Genomic DNA, 19,225 nt, shown 5'->3' on the forward strand with positions numbered 1-19,225 from the left:
TTGTGGTAGAAGTTATTAAAGACATCTATGGATTTCTGTCTTACTAGATTAATTATGATGCTCTACAAGATATTTATATGTCGATTGTACAGTAAGCAGAGTTGTTTCAGTCCCAGTTCTCACTATAAGAGGAAGAGCTGTGGTGGTGCAGAGATTAGAATACAGTAGCAATAGCACAGTGGTGGGTTTCAATTGATTTTACTACTGGTTTGCTCGTGCGTGTGCGCTCATGCGTTCGTGCCCCGCTTCTGTGCATGCGCAGAAGCGTCTGGATGGTTGAGCAGAGCCTCCTGCCGCCACCACTACCGGTTCACCTGATCCGGGTCGAACCAGCAGAAAGCCACATCTGCAATAGCACTAGAAATAGCACTTAGATTTCCATACCGCTACACAATGCTTTACAGCCCTCTCTAAGCGGTTTACAGAGTCAGCCTATTGCCCCCAACAATCTGGCTCCTCAGTTTACCCACCTTAGAAGGATGGAAGGCTGAGTCAACCTTGAGCCTGGTGAGATTGAATTGCCAAATTGCAGACAGCTGACAGTCAGCAGAAGTAGCCTGCAGTGCTGCATTCTAAATGCTGCGCCACCGTGGCAGTACTGCAAGCTATTCTGCAGATTACCGGCTGCTTGTAATTTGGCAGCTCAAATCTCACCAGGCTCAAGGTTGATTCAGCCATCTGTCCTTCTGAGGTCGGTGAAATGAAGACCCGAATTGTTGAGGGGCAATAGGCGGACTCTGTAAACTGCTTAGAGAGGGCTGGAAAACACTGTGAAGTGGTGTATAAGTCTAAGTGCAATTGCTAATTAAACAAGGTTGTATTCTGGTCCCCTTTATAGTTCATCTTTATTTAATCCACTCCTAAACAAAACTGTATTTCATCCCTTAGTGCAGGGCTTTCAAACTCCTGCCCTGCAGGCTGGATGCATCACATGGCGAGCCTGCCCAGGTTTAATGAAGGGGGGAGAAAAGTCCCAATACATCACATGACACTTCCGTGATGATGTGAGTTTGACACCCCTGCCCTAATGCTAGCAAAAGTGTTTTTGTATACACGGATGATGGGATCAACTTCTTGAAGACCTTCAAGTTGATATTCATCAGAGTTTACAAGCTTCAAATGCTTATCGTGGGGAACAAAAATGAGGAATTAATTGTAGCAAATTAAAAGTGATTATATCCACAAAGCAATGAATTGAAGTCATCTGTGAATGGAAAACTACTGGCAATTTGATTGAGGAAATTAAGATCTTTAAACATCTTAAACATGTAGTGCCTTAGGAATTGGGCTTCAATCTTCTAATACCTGCAAAGGGTGAGGAAAAAAAATTTCATGTCATGCAGGAAAAAAAAAATCCTGATGTAATAATTAGATTTGCCAGCCAGCAAGGGAAATAATTATGTTTCCACTGCAATTTCACTTTATACTGTAGAGCAAAAATGCTGAGCTAATACTCGATGGCATGGAAATTGTGCCTATAAAGATATCAAAAAATTGGAGCTAATTCAATCCAGGTCCTTAAGAGCGGTGCACTGTCTCCCTCACTGCATTTCAATCACCAGCTTGAAGCTGGACCTAGGTTGCGTATTAAATAGCCCTGCGCCAGGATTTTCCAGTTGATATATTTTTTAAAATTAATTGGGGGGGGGGGGGAAGCTGGCTATTGCATCGAGTTATTCCTTGTCAACAAGTATGATTCCTCACGGACATACACCACAGCTTCAAACCAGGGACGTGCGGTCAGGGGAGGCAGGGGAGGCAGAGCCTCACCGCTCTCATCATGACAAGAAAAAAAAAGGGAAAAGGGAAAAGGCACACGTGGTCTGATTCCCTGCCTTCCTGAGTCAACATGAAGGGGACCGCGGAGCGCGCTCCGCTGGCTCGCGCTCCGTGGTCCCCTTCATGTTGACTCAGGAAGGCGGGGAATGGGACCATGTGTGCAGGAGGCTGAGGCAGCCTCAGCCTCCTGCACACGTGGTCCCATTCCCCGCCTTCCTGATGATGTCACCAGCCTCACCAGCCATAAACCTCACCGCACGTCACTGCTTCAAACTATACCTCTTGTGGATTCTTAGGTCAGTCTGAGAGAGCCTTACAAGTGATCTAGATTTACAGAAGGAACACAGGAGCAGAATTCTTTCACCCCTCCAACATTGACCTCTGTAACCTGCATCTGTTGTTAAGTATTTATACAAGAGTCTCCCTCTCCTTCACAATGCAGCCTTAATTCTTGCCAGGCTTAATGGCAGGCCATTATGGGTTTGAAGGGAAAATACAGCAACCTTCCTTTCCTCGGTCAAATCCGTCCAGGTATGGAAAGGGTTGTGGAGTCAAAATAAACATGTTCTGGTGAGCTTTCCAAGGTGCTACAGTACAATACACAGTGAAACAAAACAACGTTTCCCCAGGACCAAGGTGCTACATCAGACAACACAGATAAAAAGAAAAAGAGCAGGACACAGAACTGCATAGAGCTCTAAATCTAAGAACTTAGAGAGTGTTAAGGAGTCCGATGGCTTGTGGAAAGAAACTGTTACACAGTCTGTTTGTGCGGGCCCGAATGCTTCTGTACCTTTTTCCAGATGGCAGGAGAGTAAAGAGCGTGTATGAGGGGTGTGTGTGGTCAGCCACAATGTTTCTGGCTTTACGAATGCAGCGTGTAGTGTATATGCCCATAACAGAGGGAAGAACAACCCCGATGATCTTCTCTGCCGTCCTCACTATTCGCTGTAGGGTCTTGCGATCCGAAACGGTGCAATTCCCAAACCAGGTGGTGATGCAGCTGCTCAGGGTGCTCTCGATGGTCCCTCTGTAGAAGGTTGTGAGGATGTGTGGTGGAAGCTGTGCCTTCCTTAGTATCCTAAGAAAGTAAAGATGCTGCTGGGCCTTCCTTGTTATGGAACCAGTGTTGAGGGACCAGGTGAGATTCTCCACCAGGTGAACACCAAGGAATTTGGTGCTCCCTACGATCTCCACAGAGGAGCCATTGCTCTTCAGCGGGGAGCGGTCGTGTTGATCCAGTAGGAACCCAACTCTGCCTTAGTGACCACTTATAGCAGCACTAAAAAAAAGTGATGCATGGCCATTTTTCACACTTACAACCATTGCAGCATCAAAATTCAGATGCTTGGTAGCTGACTCATGACCGTAGCTGTGTCCCAAGGACATGTGATCATATTTTGCGACAATCTGACAGGTAAAGTCAATGAAGAGGGTGGGTGGGCTTGGTGCTCTCCCAGCTTGCTTGATTTCTTACAGATGTTTTATTACACAAATCTGGTAATATCATCAGTGCCAGTCAACGAGGAAGCCAGATTCACTTAATAACCATGTTACTAACTTAACAACTGCAGCAGAGGTGGTATTCTACCAGTTCAGACCGGTTCGCCTGAACCAGTAGCAGAAGTCACTGGTGACCTCGACCACCCACCCCGGCTCTATGGCATCCCATTTCGGACCTTTTTTTAGCTAAAAGCGCATGCATGGAAGGCTGAGCGCATGCGTGGAGGAGGCTGACCGCATGCACCACTCACAATTGTGAACGGAAATAGGGAAGGTAAGTGAATGCCACTCCTGAACTGCAGTGATTCAGTTAACAACTTTGACAAGAAAGGTTGTAACATGGGGCAAAAGTCGCTTAGCTAATGTTTCACTTTACAACAGAAATTTGTTGTTAATTTCAGTTGTGGTTGTAAGTCAAGGACTTCCTATACTCGGGGGCAGAAAGCAAAAACAAAAACAAAAAATGGAAAGCTGAAACACCAAGTCTGAGCTGAAGCCAGCAGTCACTGAGCAAATCCTAACTATCATCTCGATTTTTGCTGACGTGATCGGAGTTCACGATAGACTCAGTTTGCTCAGGGCTGAAAAGGGTCACTGTTAGATATTTGTTCTAGCTATAGTGGTTTCCACCAAGGTCCTCTGTTCCAGTGGGAACGGGGGTTTAATCCTATTGGTCGAAGGGTCCGACCACTCCCTATAAAAGGGCTGCTGTCAGACTCAACCTTCGCTGGATTGTTCTCAGTTGTTGTATTTAATAAAGAGCTGTTGTTACCATTAAACCTGTGTGTGCCTATCCATTACCCAATCTAACAGTCACGCTGAAAGACCTTGATTAAATGTACTTTTTCTTCTCCTTAATTATCTCTTACAGATGTTTCTAATTTCTACTGCATAGCTGACATGCTGTCTGTTCTTGTCATCCTCAGGCTACCTTCCTGTTTTCACTCATTAGATACCAACCCCTCAAATACAACAACGTTTATGAATATCCTCCGTGGGGGATTGCAGTCGGTTGGGTCTTGGCCTTGTCCTCTATGATCTGCGTACCGTCCTACATTATATTCAGCTTCCTGAAAACCAAAGGACCTTTCAAAGAGGTAATGAGAATGGAACTTCTCTGAGGTCGCAGAACCTTGTTTGGTTATTTTACATCATCGTTCATGAGAGGCAAAACTGACAGGTTCTTTCAGACCATTTGTATTACTGAAAAAGATTCATTCTGTATCCTGGGACAATCATTTTTCCATGATAACATAAGCCTTAAAGCAGGGGTGTCAAACTCAATTTCACTGAGGGCTGCATCGGGGCTGTGGTTGACTTTGGGGGAGCCAGGCGGGCATGCCTGACTGGGTGGGTGTGGCCAGCTTGACACCACTCACTGGGTGTGACCGGATGGGTATGGCCAGCTGGATCGGCATGGTCAGCTTGACACCATTCCCCAAATTATTGGCATGTTTTCTCTTTGTATTGGGTAGACTGGGCCAAAGCCACCCTGTCCTGATGTTTCCTCTTTCTATTGGGTACATGTGGCCAAAGCCATGCAGATAGACCAGGCCGAAGCCACGCTAGCCCAATGTTTCCTCTTCACATTGGGTAGACCAGGCCGAAGCAATGCGGGTAGACTAGGCTGAAATGACACGGGCCGACCCCTTACATTTTCCAGGATGGCTCCATGGGCCAGAGCCAACCATATTGCAGGCTGGATCCGGCCCGCAGGCCTTGAGTTTGACACTCCTGCCGTAAAGTAAAGCCACACCATGAAAGCTGGGTTGGTGCTTCTTCATAATGGAAGAAAGTCAGATGCCTTCTCATACATGAAAAAACTAACTAACAAAAGCAAATTTGGCTCTTGATCATTGTAGAAGACTAAACCCTTAGTGCTTCGAAGGCTTCTTCATAAAGGCTGTTTGTGTATTTTAAATATATCTAGTTTGTCTGTCTCTTGTTCCGAATCATCACTGCCGTTGGACTGATCAAATCAAGTGGGAAATATGTGCAAATAATGAAAGACAGGATGGAGATTAATCCCGAAACCCTTAAGAAATGTTTCACACCTCAAATCTTTTTTCAAACTGACAAAACGCACTTTTTAAATTTCTTCTAGCTATGCGGTTTTTGTCTTCTGACTTTGAAAGTGTGCAAATGATAACAAATCAGAACCAGTTACTGCCAACCATAGATTGTTATGTTGTCTAATTGACACGCATAGTTATAATTGTTGCTCTACCTGAGAATACTGAGGCATTAGCAAATGGGATCCAAACTGAGAAGCGCCTGTAAAATTCAAAACTTATTTCATGTTATGACTATGGTTATTACAGTATGTTGCAATAACTATAGGTAATCATTGGTTGAATTCACAAATTACACATTCATTATGTGAATTGTTTGGTTTTAGCATTATAAATAATGCATTCGTGACACTTTAATTTTACATGTTCAACTACTACGATTTATCGAACCACTGAAAAAGTCCTGGATTTGTGTTTCCACAAACCATGATTAAAATAAACCACGACAGAAGTCAATGTGTAAACCCAACCATTTCTACTCATTGATAGAGGATTCTTTACTGATACATGTAGATTATAGGATGACAATAGAGGAGAACAATAGAACTCAATGCTTTCAAGGAAATGAACATTTATCTTCGTGGAATAATTTGAACTGTATTTCAGTTCAAAAGGCTGGGAAATCCCACACAAGTCCTGAAATAAACTCTGCAGCAATGCCACCCTCAAGACTTTAGAAAGGTGATGCCATGTCCCCAAAACTTTATTTACTGATTAATGATATTGATGTAGTAACAAATGACATTAGATGTCAGCCCTGGTTTAATAGCCACCTCAGCTGGATAACATGAGACAAAGACCCAGAGAGCAAAAGAAAGGAAGTGAAGCTTGAAGCAAAATATGGTAAGGTCAAAAGCAGCCAAGACTAACAATTGTTGAAGAGGATGGAATTTGCAGAGGTGGCTAAATGGATTTCCTTGATTAGAGAAAAGACAATATCTGCATATACTGCTGACTGGAAACCTCTTACAGGATTTCCTCTTATAATGTAGACTTTATTATTATTATTATTATTATAAACACTAATACACATTGACAAAAATGTACACGACACTTACAAATAACATCAGAACTTCATGTTCCTTCTTACAGCAGATTTCTATCGGTGCATCTTTACAAACGCTATTTCCCTCTCAATACATCTCTATGTCGTTTTACACTTATAATCCTATTATTTCTTACTCTTTTGCTTATCAGTCTATGTTTGGTTATTTGCATCAGATAGTTTTTATTGTTGTTCTACTAATATATAACTATTTCCACTTTAGTAAATCCTACTTCCCTACATTCTCATCACTAATTCCTACTTCTTCTATAATACAAACTACATTTTCCAAATTCTTATTTCCTATTTCTATCATCTAACCCAGGGGTGTCCAAACTTGGGAACTTTAAGACTTGTGGACTTCAACTCCCAGAATTCCCCAGCCAGCACTGGCTGGGGAATTCTGGGAGTTGAAGTCCACAAGTCTTAAAGTTCCCAAGTTTGGACACCCCTGAACTAACCACTTATACCATTTTTCCCAAATTAATTAGTACTCTGTTTCCTCCTTTCCTTGAATTTCCTTGGTCGATTTATCCATCTCTGTGCATTCTAAGATCTTCCGTATAGTATAGACTTTTTGCATCAAACAGAACCAGTTGGTCTTATGATTTGGGATTTTGAGGAAAAAACGTAGCTAGATTATAGATTGTAGGAAAAAGAGTAGGTTTTTTTGTAACCATAAAGTAAGAGGTAATTTTGTATTTGTAGTTATAACCATTGCAAAGGAAATCGGAAACGATCTTTTTCTATTTGTTTTCATTCTGTTGGAAAAATGTCCTTCTGGGTTCAGTTCCAAGTGGGGAGAAAGACACTGGAAACATGGCGGCTGTTTGGAAAGATGGTTTTAATGGTGGACAGGATCACATGCCTTGAAGCCTATGTTTTATACCCTCTCTGGGCTTTTGAATTTGAGCTTATATTCTGATTGGTTGTCAGACTCCCATGGGGCCTCGAAGGGACAACTCTATAGGCTGTCCTGAGTCCCAAGCTTGGTTGACTCTTGCTGGGTGATGATGTAATGAAAGGGCTTTGGGATTCTTATTATGGCTCTGTCTGAAGGAGGTAGTTCTTTGTTATGTAGAATAGACTGACTCGGGCCTTAATGGCCCATTGATAAGTGGGGGGGGGGGGGCTGAGCTTCTGCCTCCCTTTTAGGGGAAATATTTTGTCCTTTTAATATTTCCTAAAATATCTCATTTTCGTAGGAGGGGGATGGGTATTAATTTCCTACAATTCTTTCTTTTTATACTTTTGGCTTCTTCCCTATTTTTTTTTCTTTTTTTCTTACTTTGCATTAGTTCTGGCTAGTTTTTATCTTCTTTTTATGTTTTTAATTAAAATATTAAAAACACAATAACGATAGACAGGCAGCAAATGCCATCTTCACAAAGAAGCTGAAGAAATAGTGGAACACCTAGTTAAACGGCTACAAGATTGCACAAACTGAACTCCCAATGAAATTCCGTGGGATTTATGCTGAAGATGTGTAGGAGTCCATCTTAAACCAAGAGTCCTTCGGGAGAGGGTGCGGCTAAGAAATAAATATTTATTATTATTATTATTATTATTATTATTATTATTATTATTATTATTATTATTATTATTATTATTATTATTATTATTATTATTAGTTTCTTTGAATTTGAAAGTTCTACCTGACATTTTGTCAGAAACTGAAGGTGATCCAGAATAGATGCGGACATAATTCATGTGTCTGTAGATTAGAAATTTGTTCTGAAGTGACAGCTCACATATCACTTATGGATATTTAAAATAATCTTCTTTTCAGCAGTTTGATTTATATAAGGCTACCTGGGTTGTGGCTTTTATTGTTAAACTAGCCGATAACCTAGCGTTGCCTGGGTATTTATTTATATGGGGGGGGGGGGGAAATGTCCGAACCAAATGTAATTTCTAATGTTGGATTTTCCCCCTTACCAGAGGGAGCCCCCTTGTGGAGTACTGTGAAGCCATTACCACGGCAACTCCACTGCGCTGTACAGTAGAAGCCATTTTATGGCAGTACAGTAGAAGCCATTTTAAGGCACAACAGGCTGTATCTTAACAGAGCACACACCCTGTTTTTAGGTTTTAGGGGTGTCTTACTCCCACAGTTTTTGTTTCCAGAGAGTAAGTCATCTATGTACCAAGTTTAGTTGAAATTACTCAAGGTGTTCCAGAGTTATGCTGGACCACACAAACACACACACACACAGCCATATATATATATATATATATATATATATATATATATATATATATATATATATATATATATATATATATATATATATATATATATATATATATATATATATATATATATATATATGTGTGTGTGTGTGTGTGTGTATGTGTGTGTGTTTGTGTGTGTGTTTGTCTGTGTTTGTATGTGTATGTGTATGTATATGTACATGTATATGTATACATACAGTACATACATACATACATACAACTTCAACTCCAAGAACTCTGCAGCCAGTCTTGCTGGCTGGGAATTTTGGAATTTAAAGTCTACAAGTTTTAAAGTTGCTAAGGGTGGACACCCTGCTCTAAAGTCCATTAGTTCTCACTTCAGTCCACTTATTTAACACAAATAATTTGTGTGCCTGTGTGTGTATGCCAGAGTTGCTCTTGTTGCAGTGGTGGGTTTCAAATTTTTAGAACCTCTTCTGTAGGTGTAGCCTACTTTGTGGGAGTGGCTTGCTGGCCATGTGACTGAGTGGGCATGGGCAACTCGTAAAATGTGGTGAAACTCACTTAACAATGCTCTTGCTTAGCATCCAAAATGTTGGCTCAGAAACTCTGGCATTTGAAGCACGCAAGTCTTAAAGCTGTCAAGTAACAAGAGCCTTGCACCCCCAACCCTTTAGATCAAAGTTGTTCAAAGTTGTCAGCTTTAAGACTTTAAGGTTTAGATGGGACTCTTAGAGGTGGGTGGGCACTTTTTTTGTCCAAAAAAAGGGGCATGAATAGCCTTTAGGAGGCTTATAGAATGCTCCTGGAGGCTGGGGGGGGGGGGGAATTGAGCAAAAACCAGCCTGTTCTTTGCTCATTTCTGCCCTCCCCAGCCCCCAGGAACTCTCTGAAAGCCTCCTAAAAGCTATTTACGGCCATTTTGGTGAAGGGGGCAGGGTTTCTGGAGGCAAAAAAAAATGCTGTATTTAGTGTATAAGACGCACCCATATTTTCAGTCTCTTTTTTGAGGGAAAAGGGTATGTCTTATACTCCAAAAAATACGGTACTTTTTAACTGCCAACCTGGGCAATCCTTCAGCCACGTGAACTTCATCACTCAAAATCTCAGCAACCGTTACATCGGGTTGTGAATTCTGAGTATTTCAAATTCTTCATCTGGACAATATTCCAATTGAGGAAATCTAATCTAGAAAAAACTTTCTTTCAAAGAAAAAAAAAGGATCAATCCAGCATGTGGAGTTTACCTTAGGTTGCCTATCAGGGAGAGCCTCAGTGGCGCAGTGGTTAGAGTACAGTACTGCAGGCTACTTCTGCTGATTGCCGGCTGACTTATTCAAATCCCACCAGGCTCAGGGTTGACTCAGCTGTCCATCCTTCCGAGGTGGGTAAAAGATGAGGACCCAAATTGTTGGGAGCTATATGCTGACTCTATAAAACCACTTAGAGAGGGCTGTAAAGCATTGTGAAGCAGTATATACTGTAAGTCTAAGTGCTATAGGGGGAGGCATTCTCCAACCCATGTTGCTCTGCAAATGTATATTATGGATTGGGATGGGGAAAACCACATTGCATTAAAATCTAGGGTAGAATCCTTTCCATCTGAATGTGGAATAGCATGGCTTGAGTCTGAATTGAGTTTGATGTAAATAGACTGTAACAAGACTAAATGAAGAAGGTGAAGCCAAAACATAATTTACATTGGGGTTCTTTTTTGCAATTCAGCTTATTGTTATTGCCAAAGGCCAAAACAAACAACGCAGAATATAATTAACACAAACAGCTGGAGCAAATGTTAAAAACATCAGTTATTACATAATAATTAAAACAAAAAAAATCCATTTGACCTAGAGTAAATTTTGCACACCATTTATTAGAAAAATAAAGATACGGAACAAATATAGTGAGAAAATCTGTTAATTAAAAGTACCAGTAGAAACTTTTAAAATTACTTTCACAGAGAAAAGCACAGTCAGCCTCAGCTTTACTCTTCAAACCAACATTTGGTTTATGAATGTTCTACTACCCAAGTACCTTAAAAAAACATATTAGTCACCCCGCCAGTGGATTTGATTATAGGGCTCTTGTTGGGTGCTATAAACAAATAATATAAGTACTATAACTACTAATATTTCCATTTGCTCAACCATTCTGGAGAACATAATCATTTTGCAAAAATAATATTGGAACACTCTGGAGAGCAACCATACCGTTCAGTACATATAACTCCTGGAGTATAGCAATTTGCCTCGGAGGTGGCCTAATCACATCCATTTGGCAACTTCTCACATGAGAAAGCCTCCATCTGAATGTAAAGAGAATCTCTTAGAAAACATCAGGAATTGTGAAAACTAAGAGCTCTTACATTAACCTTAAGTAAGGAGAGGACAACCTTTTGTTCTTCTACTTTAGAGAGAACCTAATGGGTCGCAATCCAAATGAGCAAACCAGAGTTGCACATGGACCTCTGAATTTGAGTGGCGGCTTCTTGTTCATTGAGCATCTCATTGAAAAATGGTTTGATTAATTTTATTTACTATTTATACCAGTTTCCATAAGGAACGTGGTTGCTCAGTGGCTAAGACACTGAGCTTGTCAATCAGAAAGGTCAGCAGTTTGGCGGTTCGAATCCCTAGCACCATGTAATGGAGTGACCTCCCGTTACTTGTCCCAGCTTCTGCCAACCTACCAGTTCGAAAGCATGCAAAAATGCAAGTAGAAAAATAGGGACCACCTTTGGTGGGAAGGTAACAGCGTTCCGTGCGCCTTCGGCATTTAGTCATGGCGGTCACATGACCACAGAGACGTCTTCAGAAAGTGCTGGCTCTTTGAGTTTGAAACGGAGATGAGCACCGCCCCCTAGAGTCGGGAGTGACTAGCACATATGTGCGAGGGGAACCTTTACCTTACCAGTTTCCATGATAGAAACAGTATCTCTCCTTCCATCTTCACGATGAACCTTCTGAGGAGATTCTATTCTTGTAGTTACCACAGTTGTATTAGAGCCTTAAGAACAGATGGTTCTCAGAAGAAAACTGATCACTTCATGCAACACTCTGTGAGAATCTTCATACACTCATTTCTCAAATGACTAGAGTTGGGTGAACCAGAGAAGCAGATAATGGAAGTTCTGAAAGAGTGAGGCTAGCAGGGAATAAACCTATTGTTGTGGCCCAACAGCGGTCAGCTGAGCTGTTGGTGGAATCTGACAGTGATGAACACTATGGGACTGCCCTGGAGGCTGAGGAAGACTCTGGGGGGTGTTCGGGGTCAGAGCAGGGACTAGAGAGGCCTCTTGGCCATCAGGTGGCATCTGAGTCAGGGAGCAGTGAGGAAGAACAGAGGGAGGCTGTCCCTGACCTACATATGCGTAGGGCTGCGAGGAGGAGGGAGCAGCTTTGGAAAAAGGGTCACAGAAGGAAATAGGAACAGGTGGCTACTGATTGGCCCCTCCCAGAGAGCTTATAGGTGGGGCAACAGCAGGGGAATTTTGCAGGAAACAGCAATTTACTGATCCAGCCGTAGAGAAAGATTGGGAGAATTTCGTGAGTTCAAGCCTTGTTTAATAGAGATAGCTTTCTGGGCTCAAAACCAAGGGGTTGCTTATCTCCCTCCTTAGTTGTGGCAGACAGCCAAGTATATATTGTAGAGGCTTGGGACAGAACACCTAGAGCCTTTTTCAGGAGTCTTAGCTCATTTTTTGCAGAGGGCTTTCAAAGTGAAGTTGAATCCCACTGTCAGTGGTGGGATTCGTTTTTTTTTTTACTACCAGTTATGTGGACATGGCTTGATGGGCGTGGCAGGGGAAGGCTACTACAAAATCTCCATTCCCTCCCCACTCCAGGGGAAGGATACTGTAAAATCCCCATTTCCTCCCAATCAGCTTGGACTCAGGAGGCAGAGAATAGATGGGGGCGGGGCCAGCCAGAGATTATATTTACTGGTTCTCCGAACTATTCAAAATTTCCACTACCGGTTCTCCAGAACTGGTCAGAACCTGATGAATACCACCTCTGAGTCCTATAGCCTTTGTAGGTCTCCAGGTTGTGAAACACTGTTCAGTTTATTCATGAGACCATTACGGAGAGAAAAGATGGCGTTGTTGATTATTTCAAAGCTATTAGAGACAGAACTATTCACATAGGAGTCTGATGTATGAAACCTTTCCCCTCCTGGGTATGGAAGAATCGCTAGTTTGCTGCGCATTTAAATGCACGTTTATCTAATTTACACTTCTCAAACCAATATATGAACCAAAAACAACGCTATTGCAAGCTTTGTAATGTATTTTTCTGATTAAAAATTGAATATAAAAATATCTAGTTAGCTATAATTGCATGAATGTGCATATACTGGATAAATGACAGTGACAATGGGCATATTCTCATGAGACGTAAAAACAAAGAAGCAAATTCTTATAGAAATGGGACAAAACAAATTTAAGTTTGGAAAATAAATACCCAAACGGCTTAATGGAAGCAAAATTCTCATCTCTAATTGTCACAATAAATGAGAGTGTTTTTCTTCCTAATCCCATGCTTTTGTAAGCATGCAATCTGTTAAAAACATCCCTACTGTAAGCATTGCTGGGAATTTTATTGTGTGCTCTCATATGTCAGAAGGGACGCAGTGGCTCAGTGGCTAAAACACTGAGCTTGTTGATCAGAAAGGTTGGCAGTTCGTGGTTCAAATCTCTAGTGCTGCGTAATGGAGTGAGCTCCCATTACTTGTCCCAGCTTCTGCCAACCTAGCAGTTCGAAAGCATGTATAAGTAGAAAAATAGGGACCACCTTTGGTGGGAAGGTAACAGCGTTCTGTGTGCCTTCGGCATTTAGTCATGCCGGCCACATGGCCATGGAGACATCTTCGGACAGCGCTGGCTCTTCAGCTTTGAAACAGAGATGAACCCCGCCCCCTAGAGTCAGGAGCGTCTAGCACATATATGTGAGGGGAACCTTTACCTTTACCTTATCATATGTCAACAAGCAGTGAACCTAAAAGGAGAATAGCACAAAGCAGTAAGTCATTTCCCATCTGCTCTTTTAAATGTATATTCCAATAAACGTGCCTTACGAAAATCTCATGGATGGGCTTTTGGGCTGCCTTTGTCCACCCCAACTAAGGCAGATTAATTTGGGGTGTCAATTTGCCTGATTGTTTAATTAACAGAGATACTGTCTGCCATTCTTCTTGTCTTTCCACAGCGCTTACGCCAGCTCACTGCTCCATCAGAAGACTTGCCCCAGCCAAAGAAGCATCTGATGGGCACTTCTGGATGGGAATGTTCTGAAGTGGGATCCCAGCGTCCAGTCAAGGAAGTGCTTGGCAAGATGGGGAAGGAAACCAACTTCTAGAGCTTTTTGACATTCTGGAAGAGTCTCTTCATATTTCTGAAGACTTCGGCTTCTATCCAGGTTGAGTTTCTTCCGAGGTCTTCCTTATTCTCTTAAGATGTCAGCAATTTCTAAGAATGGATCACTGGATGGAAAAGAACCAATCCTTGTTTTTTCCATCGGCACAAGAACAACTGTAAAGTCATCGCGGTGAGGAGGAGCACAGCTCAACATCTCCATGAAATCCTTCTCATTGACATCGTTGGAGAAGGGAACTATCACTTTGTGAATGCTGCATACACACTCTATCCTTGAACTGTGTTGTTTTCTGTTTGCAAGAATTAAATTCACAGCCTGATCAGGTTACCCGAAAGCCATCTGTTGAAGCTGGTCAACCTGACTCATCATTTCTTTAATTATTCTTCGACTGCTACCTCTACTCTTTGATACCATGTCAATGATTCTGTGAATCCAGGATCCTAATCCAGGAACCTCTGAGATTAGCTAAATGTGTGTGACAGCAGGATGAATGCATCTTGGACAACTTTGATGGATTACTCTTTTAATGGTTTACATTAATGTGTACAGGTGAAGGCAAATATCATACCACTCTGTTTGGACTTTCTAAATTAAAGTTGATTGAACAGTCTCTCCCTCTGGGAACAGCCCAGAAGAGGGAAAAATGGCAAATCGGAAGCAAAATAATTTTGTGAGATACTTCCTTCACATTCTCTCCTTCATCTTTTGGAGAAAAGATTGGCACCAAAAGGCTAACAGTCCTTCAGTTTGAATATACCTCATCTGACACTGCTCCGTGTGACATCCTTAAGTTGGTGGAAAACTAGAGGAAAAAAATGTGATTCGAATGGGAACTGCTGTAAAAAAGGAAATGCCAAAATTGCCTTAGTGTGTGTGGGAAACACACAAGAAAGAACCAACTTGGGAATAGCAATAGCACTTAGACTTATATACCACTTTACAATGCTTTACCGCCCTCTCTAAGTGGTTTACATAGTCAGCATATTGTCCCTAACAATCTGGGTCCTCATTTTACCCACCTCGGAAGGATGGAAAGCTGAGTCAACCTAGAGCCTGGTGGGATTTGAACTGCCAAATTGCAGGCAGCCGGCAATCAGCAGAAGTAGCCTGCAGTACTGCACTCTAACCACTGCGCCACTGCAGGAATGACCCACTCCTGGGATGCAACAACTTGCGATTTATAACACAAAGTTAAAAAATAAGAAATGCAACTTACAATCAGCCAAAAGAACAAGGGTTGTGCAGAGCGAGCTGGTTTGCTGGTTTGCCTTTATTTCTTATGTAACTGCTCTATTGTTGTTTTTAAAAAAGACAATTTAATATGCCCTTATGCAGCATGAACGTCACCAGAATTTCTCCCATGGCATTTAGTACTCCTACAAATTGATAGAATTCTTTGTTTCTTTGCATCTGTTTTCAGAAATTCCCTGTGTCCCAAGCAATGCACAGTTTCCAAGAAACTATATACAATTGAAGTCATTGTCCCTTGCTGTAATAAGGCTTGTGAATTTGACTTTTCAGCAGAGGAGTTTCTGAAAGGTATAAAAAAGTCAAAAGGATAACCATAATTGTATAATTAAAGGCTTGCCCCTTTTTTTACATGTGTTGCACAAATGATGCGTGTAAAAAAATGGGTGGGGCTTCATTAGTGTACTTGTAGTCCTCATTTGGATTGCCACTGACGGTCCTGCTTCCAGCCTATCTTTAAATAATATAGCCCAAAGCAGGAATTTTTCTATTGTTACCAGGTTGCACGATGCTATTTCAGACTGCAGTAGACAAATGGAATGCAGATTTCCCTTTAAGGTTGATGTGAGATGAAGATTAAATGTTATATTCATTTACCTGAGAGTAAGTACATGTCAGGGGTGTCAAACTAGCAGCTCGTATGCCAGATGCATCACGCGCAGACCACGCCCATCGCAGCTCCGCGAATGGGGAAAACGTCGCAAAATGTCACGAGATGGCAACGTGATGCGGCGAGTTTGACACCCGTGGTAAAGGTAGTCCTTGACTTACAACCACAATCAAGCCCAAAATTTCTGTTGCTAAGTGAAACGTTTGTTAAGTGAGTTTTGCCCCATTTTACATCTTTTCTCGCCCCAGTTGATAAGTGAATCGCTGCCATTGTTAAGTTGGCAACACAGTTGTTAAGTGAATCTGGCTTCCCCGTTGTCTTCACTCATCGGAAGGTTACAAAGGAAGATCATGTGACCCCGGAACACTGCAGCCATCATAACTATGAATCGGTTGCCTGAGCTTTGATCATGTGACCACGGGGATGCTGCAAAAGTGTGAAAAACTGTCGTAAGTCACTTTTTTCCAGTGTCGTTGCAACTTTGAACGATTGCTGAATGAACTGTTGTAAGTTGAGGATTACCTGCCCTTGAAAGAAAAAAAAATCAAGGCATTTCACAATAGTTTGCTGGGTACACAATAGCCCATAGCAAGTTTTTGAAGAATAATGAACTTTTCCCAGTCCACATTTGCCCTAAAGCAGGGGTGTCAAAGTCAATTTCATTGAGGGCCGCATCAGGATTGAGCTTCACCTGGGGGGTTTTGGGGGGGGCATGGCCAGCATGATGTCACTCATGTCCGGGGCACCTGTGGTGACCCAAGCGCTCTTACCAGTGAAGATGGGCTCCCGAGCTTGGTTTTGGGCTGTTATGGCCTCCTGCAATCCTCTCCCAGCAAAAACGGAGCTCTTCTATTCATTCGATATAAATTTTATGATTGGGATGGGAACTCTTTCCCATCAACATTCCCTTCACAGACATTTTTCATGTAGGGTGTTCCTCCTGCCAGACCAAATTAATACGCTTTGGATTCTTCCAATTTTTCTGATATACTGCTCTATGGTGTTTCTGATCCTTTGATTTTTAAAAAAAATTCCATGAAAATGATATATCTTTTGTATTCTAACATAATGCATTTTACAAATTTTGTCTAATAAGCACTCATTTTATTTTTTAAAAAAATATTTACATTTGCCATGCACTTTCACCAAGATATGCATTTTTGTATACACTGTAGCATGCTATGTGCATTTTCTATGCCTTTAAAAAAAAAAAACAGAACTGCATTGTAGAATATGGAAAACTGTAAATGCCAAAGGGTAGCAGTTTCATTTGGCATATCAACCAGAAAGAAAAAAAACAGATTTGTCTGTATGAAAATATAAACTAAGGCCATATCAAATACGTACTATATCTCTAACCTATACATTCCTGATTGTCCACTATGAAGCAAAACCATAAGAAACATTCTTGTCTTCAGCATCTTCTTGCAAAAAAGATGGTCCATGTAAAGTTACCAATTTCCATCTGTAATTATTTTCCAATCCATTCCAATTGGTCAATTCACTGCATCCAAAGAGAACCTCTGTATAATTTATGATGCTCACTTCAATGTGAATGGCTCTCATCTGTTAACATTGCCTGTGTATTTAAATGGGAGATGATGACGATTGAGAAATTTCTCCAAGGTACCCTACATGAAAACAACGTTAGCTTCCTCCCTTCTAAGTATCTTGATCTATATTTCATGAGTGCACATTTATGTATACGTGATAATCCTTTGTACATAAAATACAGTCCCGTTTCCTTAATTTATAAAGGCAATCGTTGAAATTCCTTTTAGTTTGAGTTCTTCTGGAAGTCAGAAATTGCAGTGATCTGTGGCTAAGAAAGAAAGGCAATAAATGTGGTAATTAATTAGTAGCTGATGGCACTGTAGCTTTTGAGCCATAAACTTGGATATTGAATGTGCCTCCTTTTTACAACTTGAGAACCTTTGGCTCATACATCGATTATAAAAGGTTAGGTGAAATCCATAACTGATTTGTTGCCTCCTCCAAATTGGTCACTTTGCTATGATTTGTTGGGGGGCAGCTAAAATTATTGATAAAGTAGACCTATAATTGGCATTCAACCTCTGCACAGATGCTGGTAGAGCCAGAAATGGACTAATAAATTTTAAAGTGAGGGCATTCTGCTTTCACTAGAAATAAACTAGCGGTACCTGCTCCTTGGCCATTATTATGTGCTAGAGTTTAGATAAATAACCCTGGGCCAACACGATAACCATGCTGATATTAAAGACATAAATGAAAGTTACGAGAAATATTTTAGTGCCTATGATCTGTTAAAAACTATGAAAGTCATGCTAATCATAAAAATCTGAAACTTTATGTAACAAATGCGGGCCAAAATTTGTATGTATGAAAATTCACACATGTATCTTTGTGGAAAAGATGGGGGAACGGATGAAAATGCTTTTAACTGCCCAGCCTTGTTCTAAACAGAAAACTAGGCTGTATCTCTCTATCATGTTTATTTTTGAAGAACGCTGTTGTGGAGACCAGAAGCAATTGTGAAAATAAAAGATAATTTCACAGAAAACTGTTTTGTCATGTTCCAGCTTCCCATTTATATTTTTTAATGTTAAAGGTAAAGGCTCTCCTACCACATAGGTGCTAGTCATTCCCAACAATAGGGGGCAGTGCTCATCTCCGTTTCAAAACTGAAGAGCCGGCGCTGTCCGAAGACATCTCCATGATCATGTGACCAGAATGACTAAACATCAAAGGCGCAAGGAACGCTGTTACCTTCCCACCAAAGGTGGTTCCTAGTTTTCTACTTGCATTTTTACATGCTTTCGGACTGCTAGGTTGGCAGAAGCTGGGACAAGTAACAGGAGCTCACTATATTATGTGGCACTAGGGATTTGAACTGCCAAACTGCCAACCTTTCAGATCGACATGCTCAGGGTCTTAGCCACTGAGCCACCGCATCCCTTTTTTTATGTTATGTTATTAAAAAATAACATTTTCAATGTTAGCATCATCTTTATAAAAAAGTTCAGAAAGGTGAGGCAGGGAAAGCATGATAGGCACCAAAGGAACCCCTGCAAATCCCCAGTTTTTATCCCAGAAGCCCAGCATTGCAAAATGGGAGAATTTTGTTAGCCAGCTCTGAGGTAAATTAGCATTCACATTCTCCTTTCTGGGTGGCAAAGTATTGGATCAGAATGCAGATCACATTGCATTTTGTCCAGAATCTATCAAATGATGATGACCCACAGAAAGGACTCTTCTTCTTCTTCTTCTTGGTGTGTTATTGTTTTTCCCCATCTGCAATAAATGTTTATCTTGCTTTATGCTTCGTTGCTCTCCACAGCAATTATCAAAGAATCAGGGACTCAGCCTGGGGAACAAGGGCACAACACAACTGAATCTTAAAAGCACTCTAAAGGGAAATA

General features: G+C 41.3%; 1 protein-coding gene across 1 annotated transcript in view; it reads left to right on the top strand.

The window, feature by feature from the left end:
• The window catches only part of LOC309394248 (sodium- and chloride-dependent GABA transporter 2-like), a gene marked incomplete at its 5' end in the record, with an annotated part of 216,712 nt that extends 198,360 nt beyond the window's left edge, over positions 1 to 18,352 (top strand). Inside the window, 2 exons of the mRNA XM_081957155.1 lie at positions 4,209 to 4,379; positions 13,799 to 18,352. Coding sequence (XP_081813281.1) covers positions 4,209 to 4,379; positions 13,799 to 13,948 — 321 coding nt within the window. The 3' untranslated portion in view covers positions 13,949 to 18,352. The remainder of the gene's footprint in view (positions 1 to 4,208; positions 4,380 to 13,798) is intronic.
• Between the last annotated feature and the right edge of the window lie 873 nt (positions 18,353 to 19,225).

This window comes from Natrix helvetica, assembly GCF_964273705.1.
Source record: "Natrix helvetica genome assembly, chromosome: 6".
NCBI classification, from domain to species: Eukaryota; Metazoa; Chordata; class Lepidosauria; order Squamata; family Natricidae; genus Natrix; species Natrix helvetica.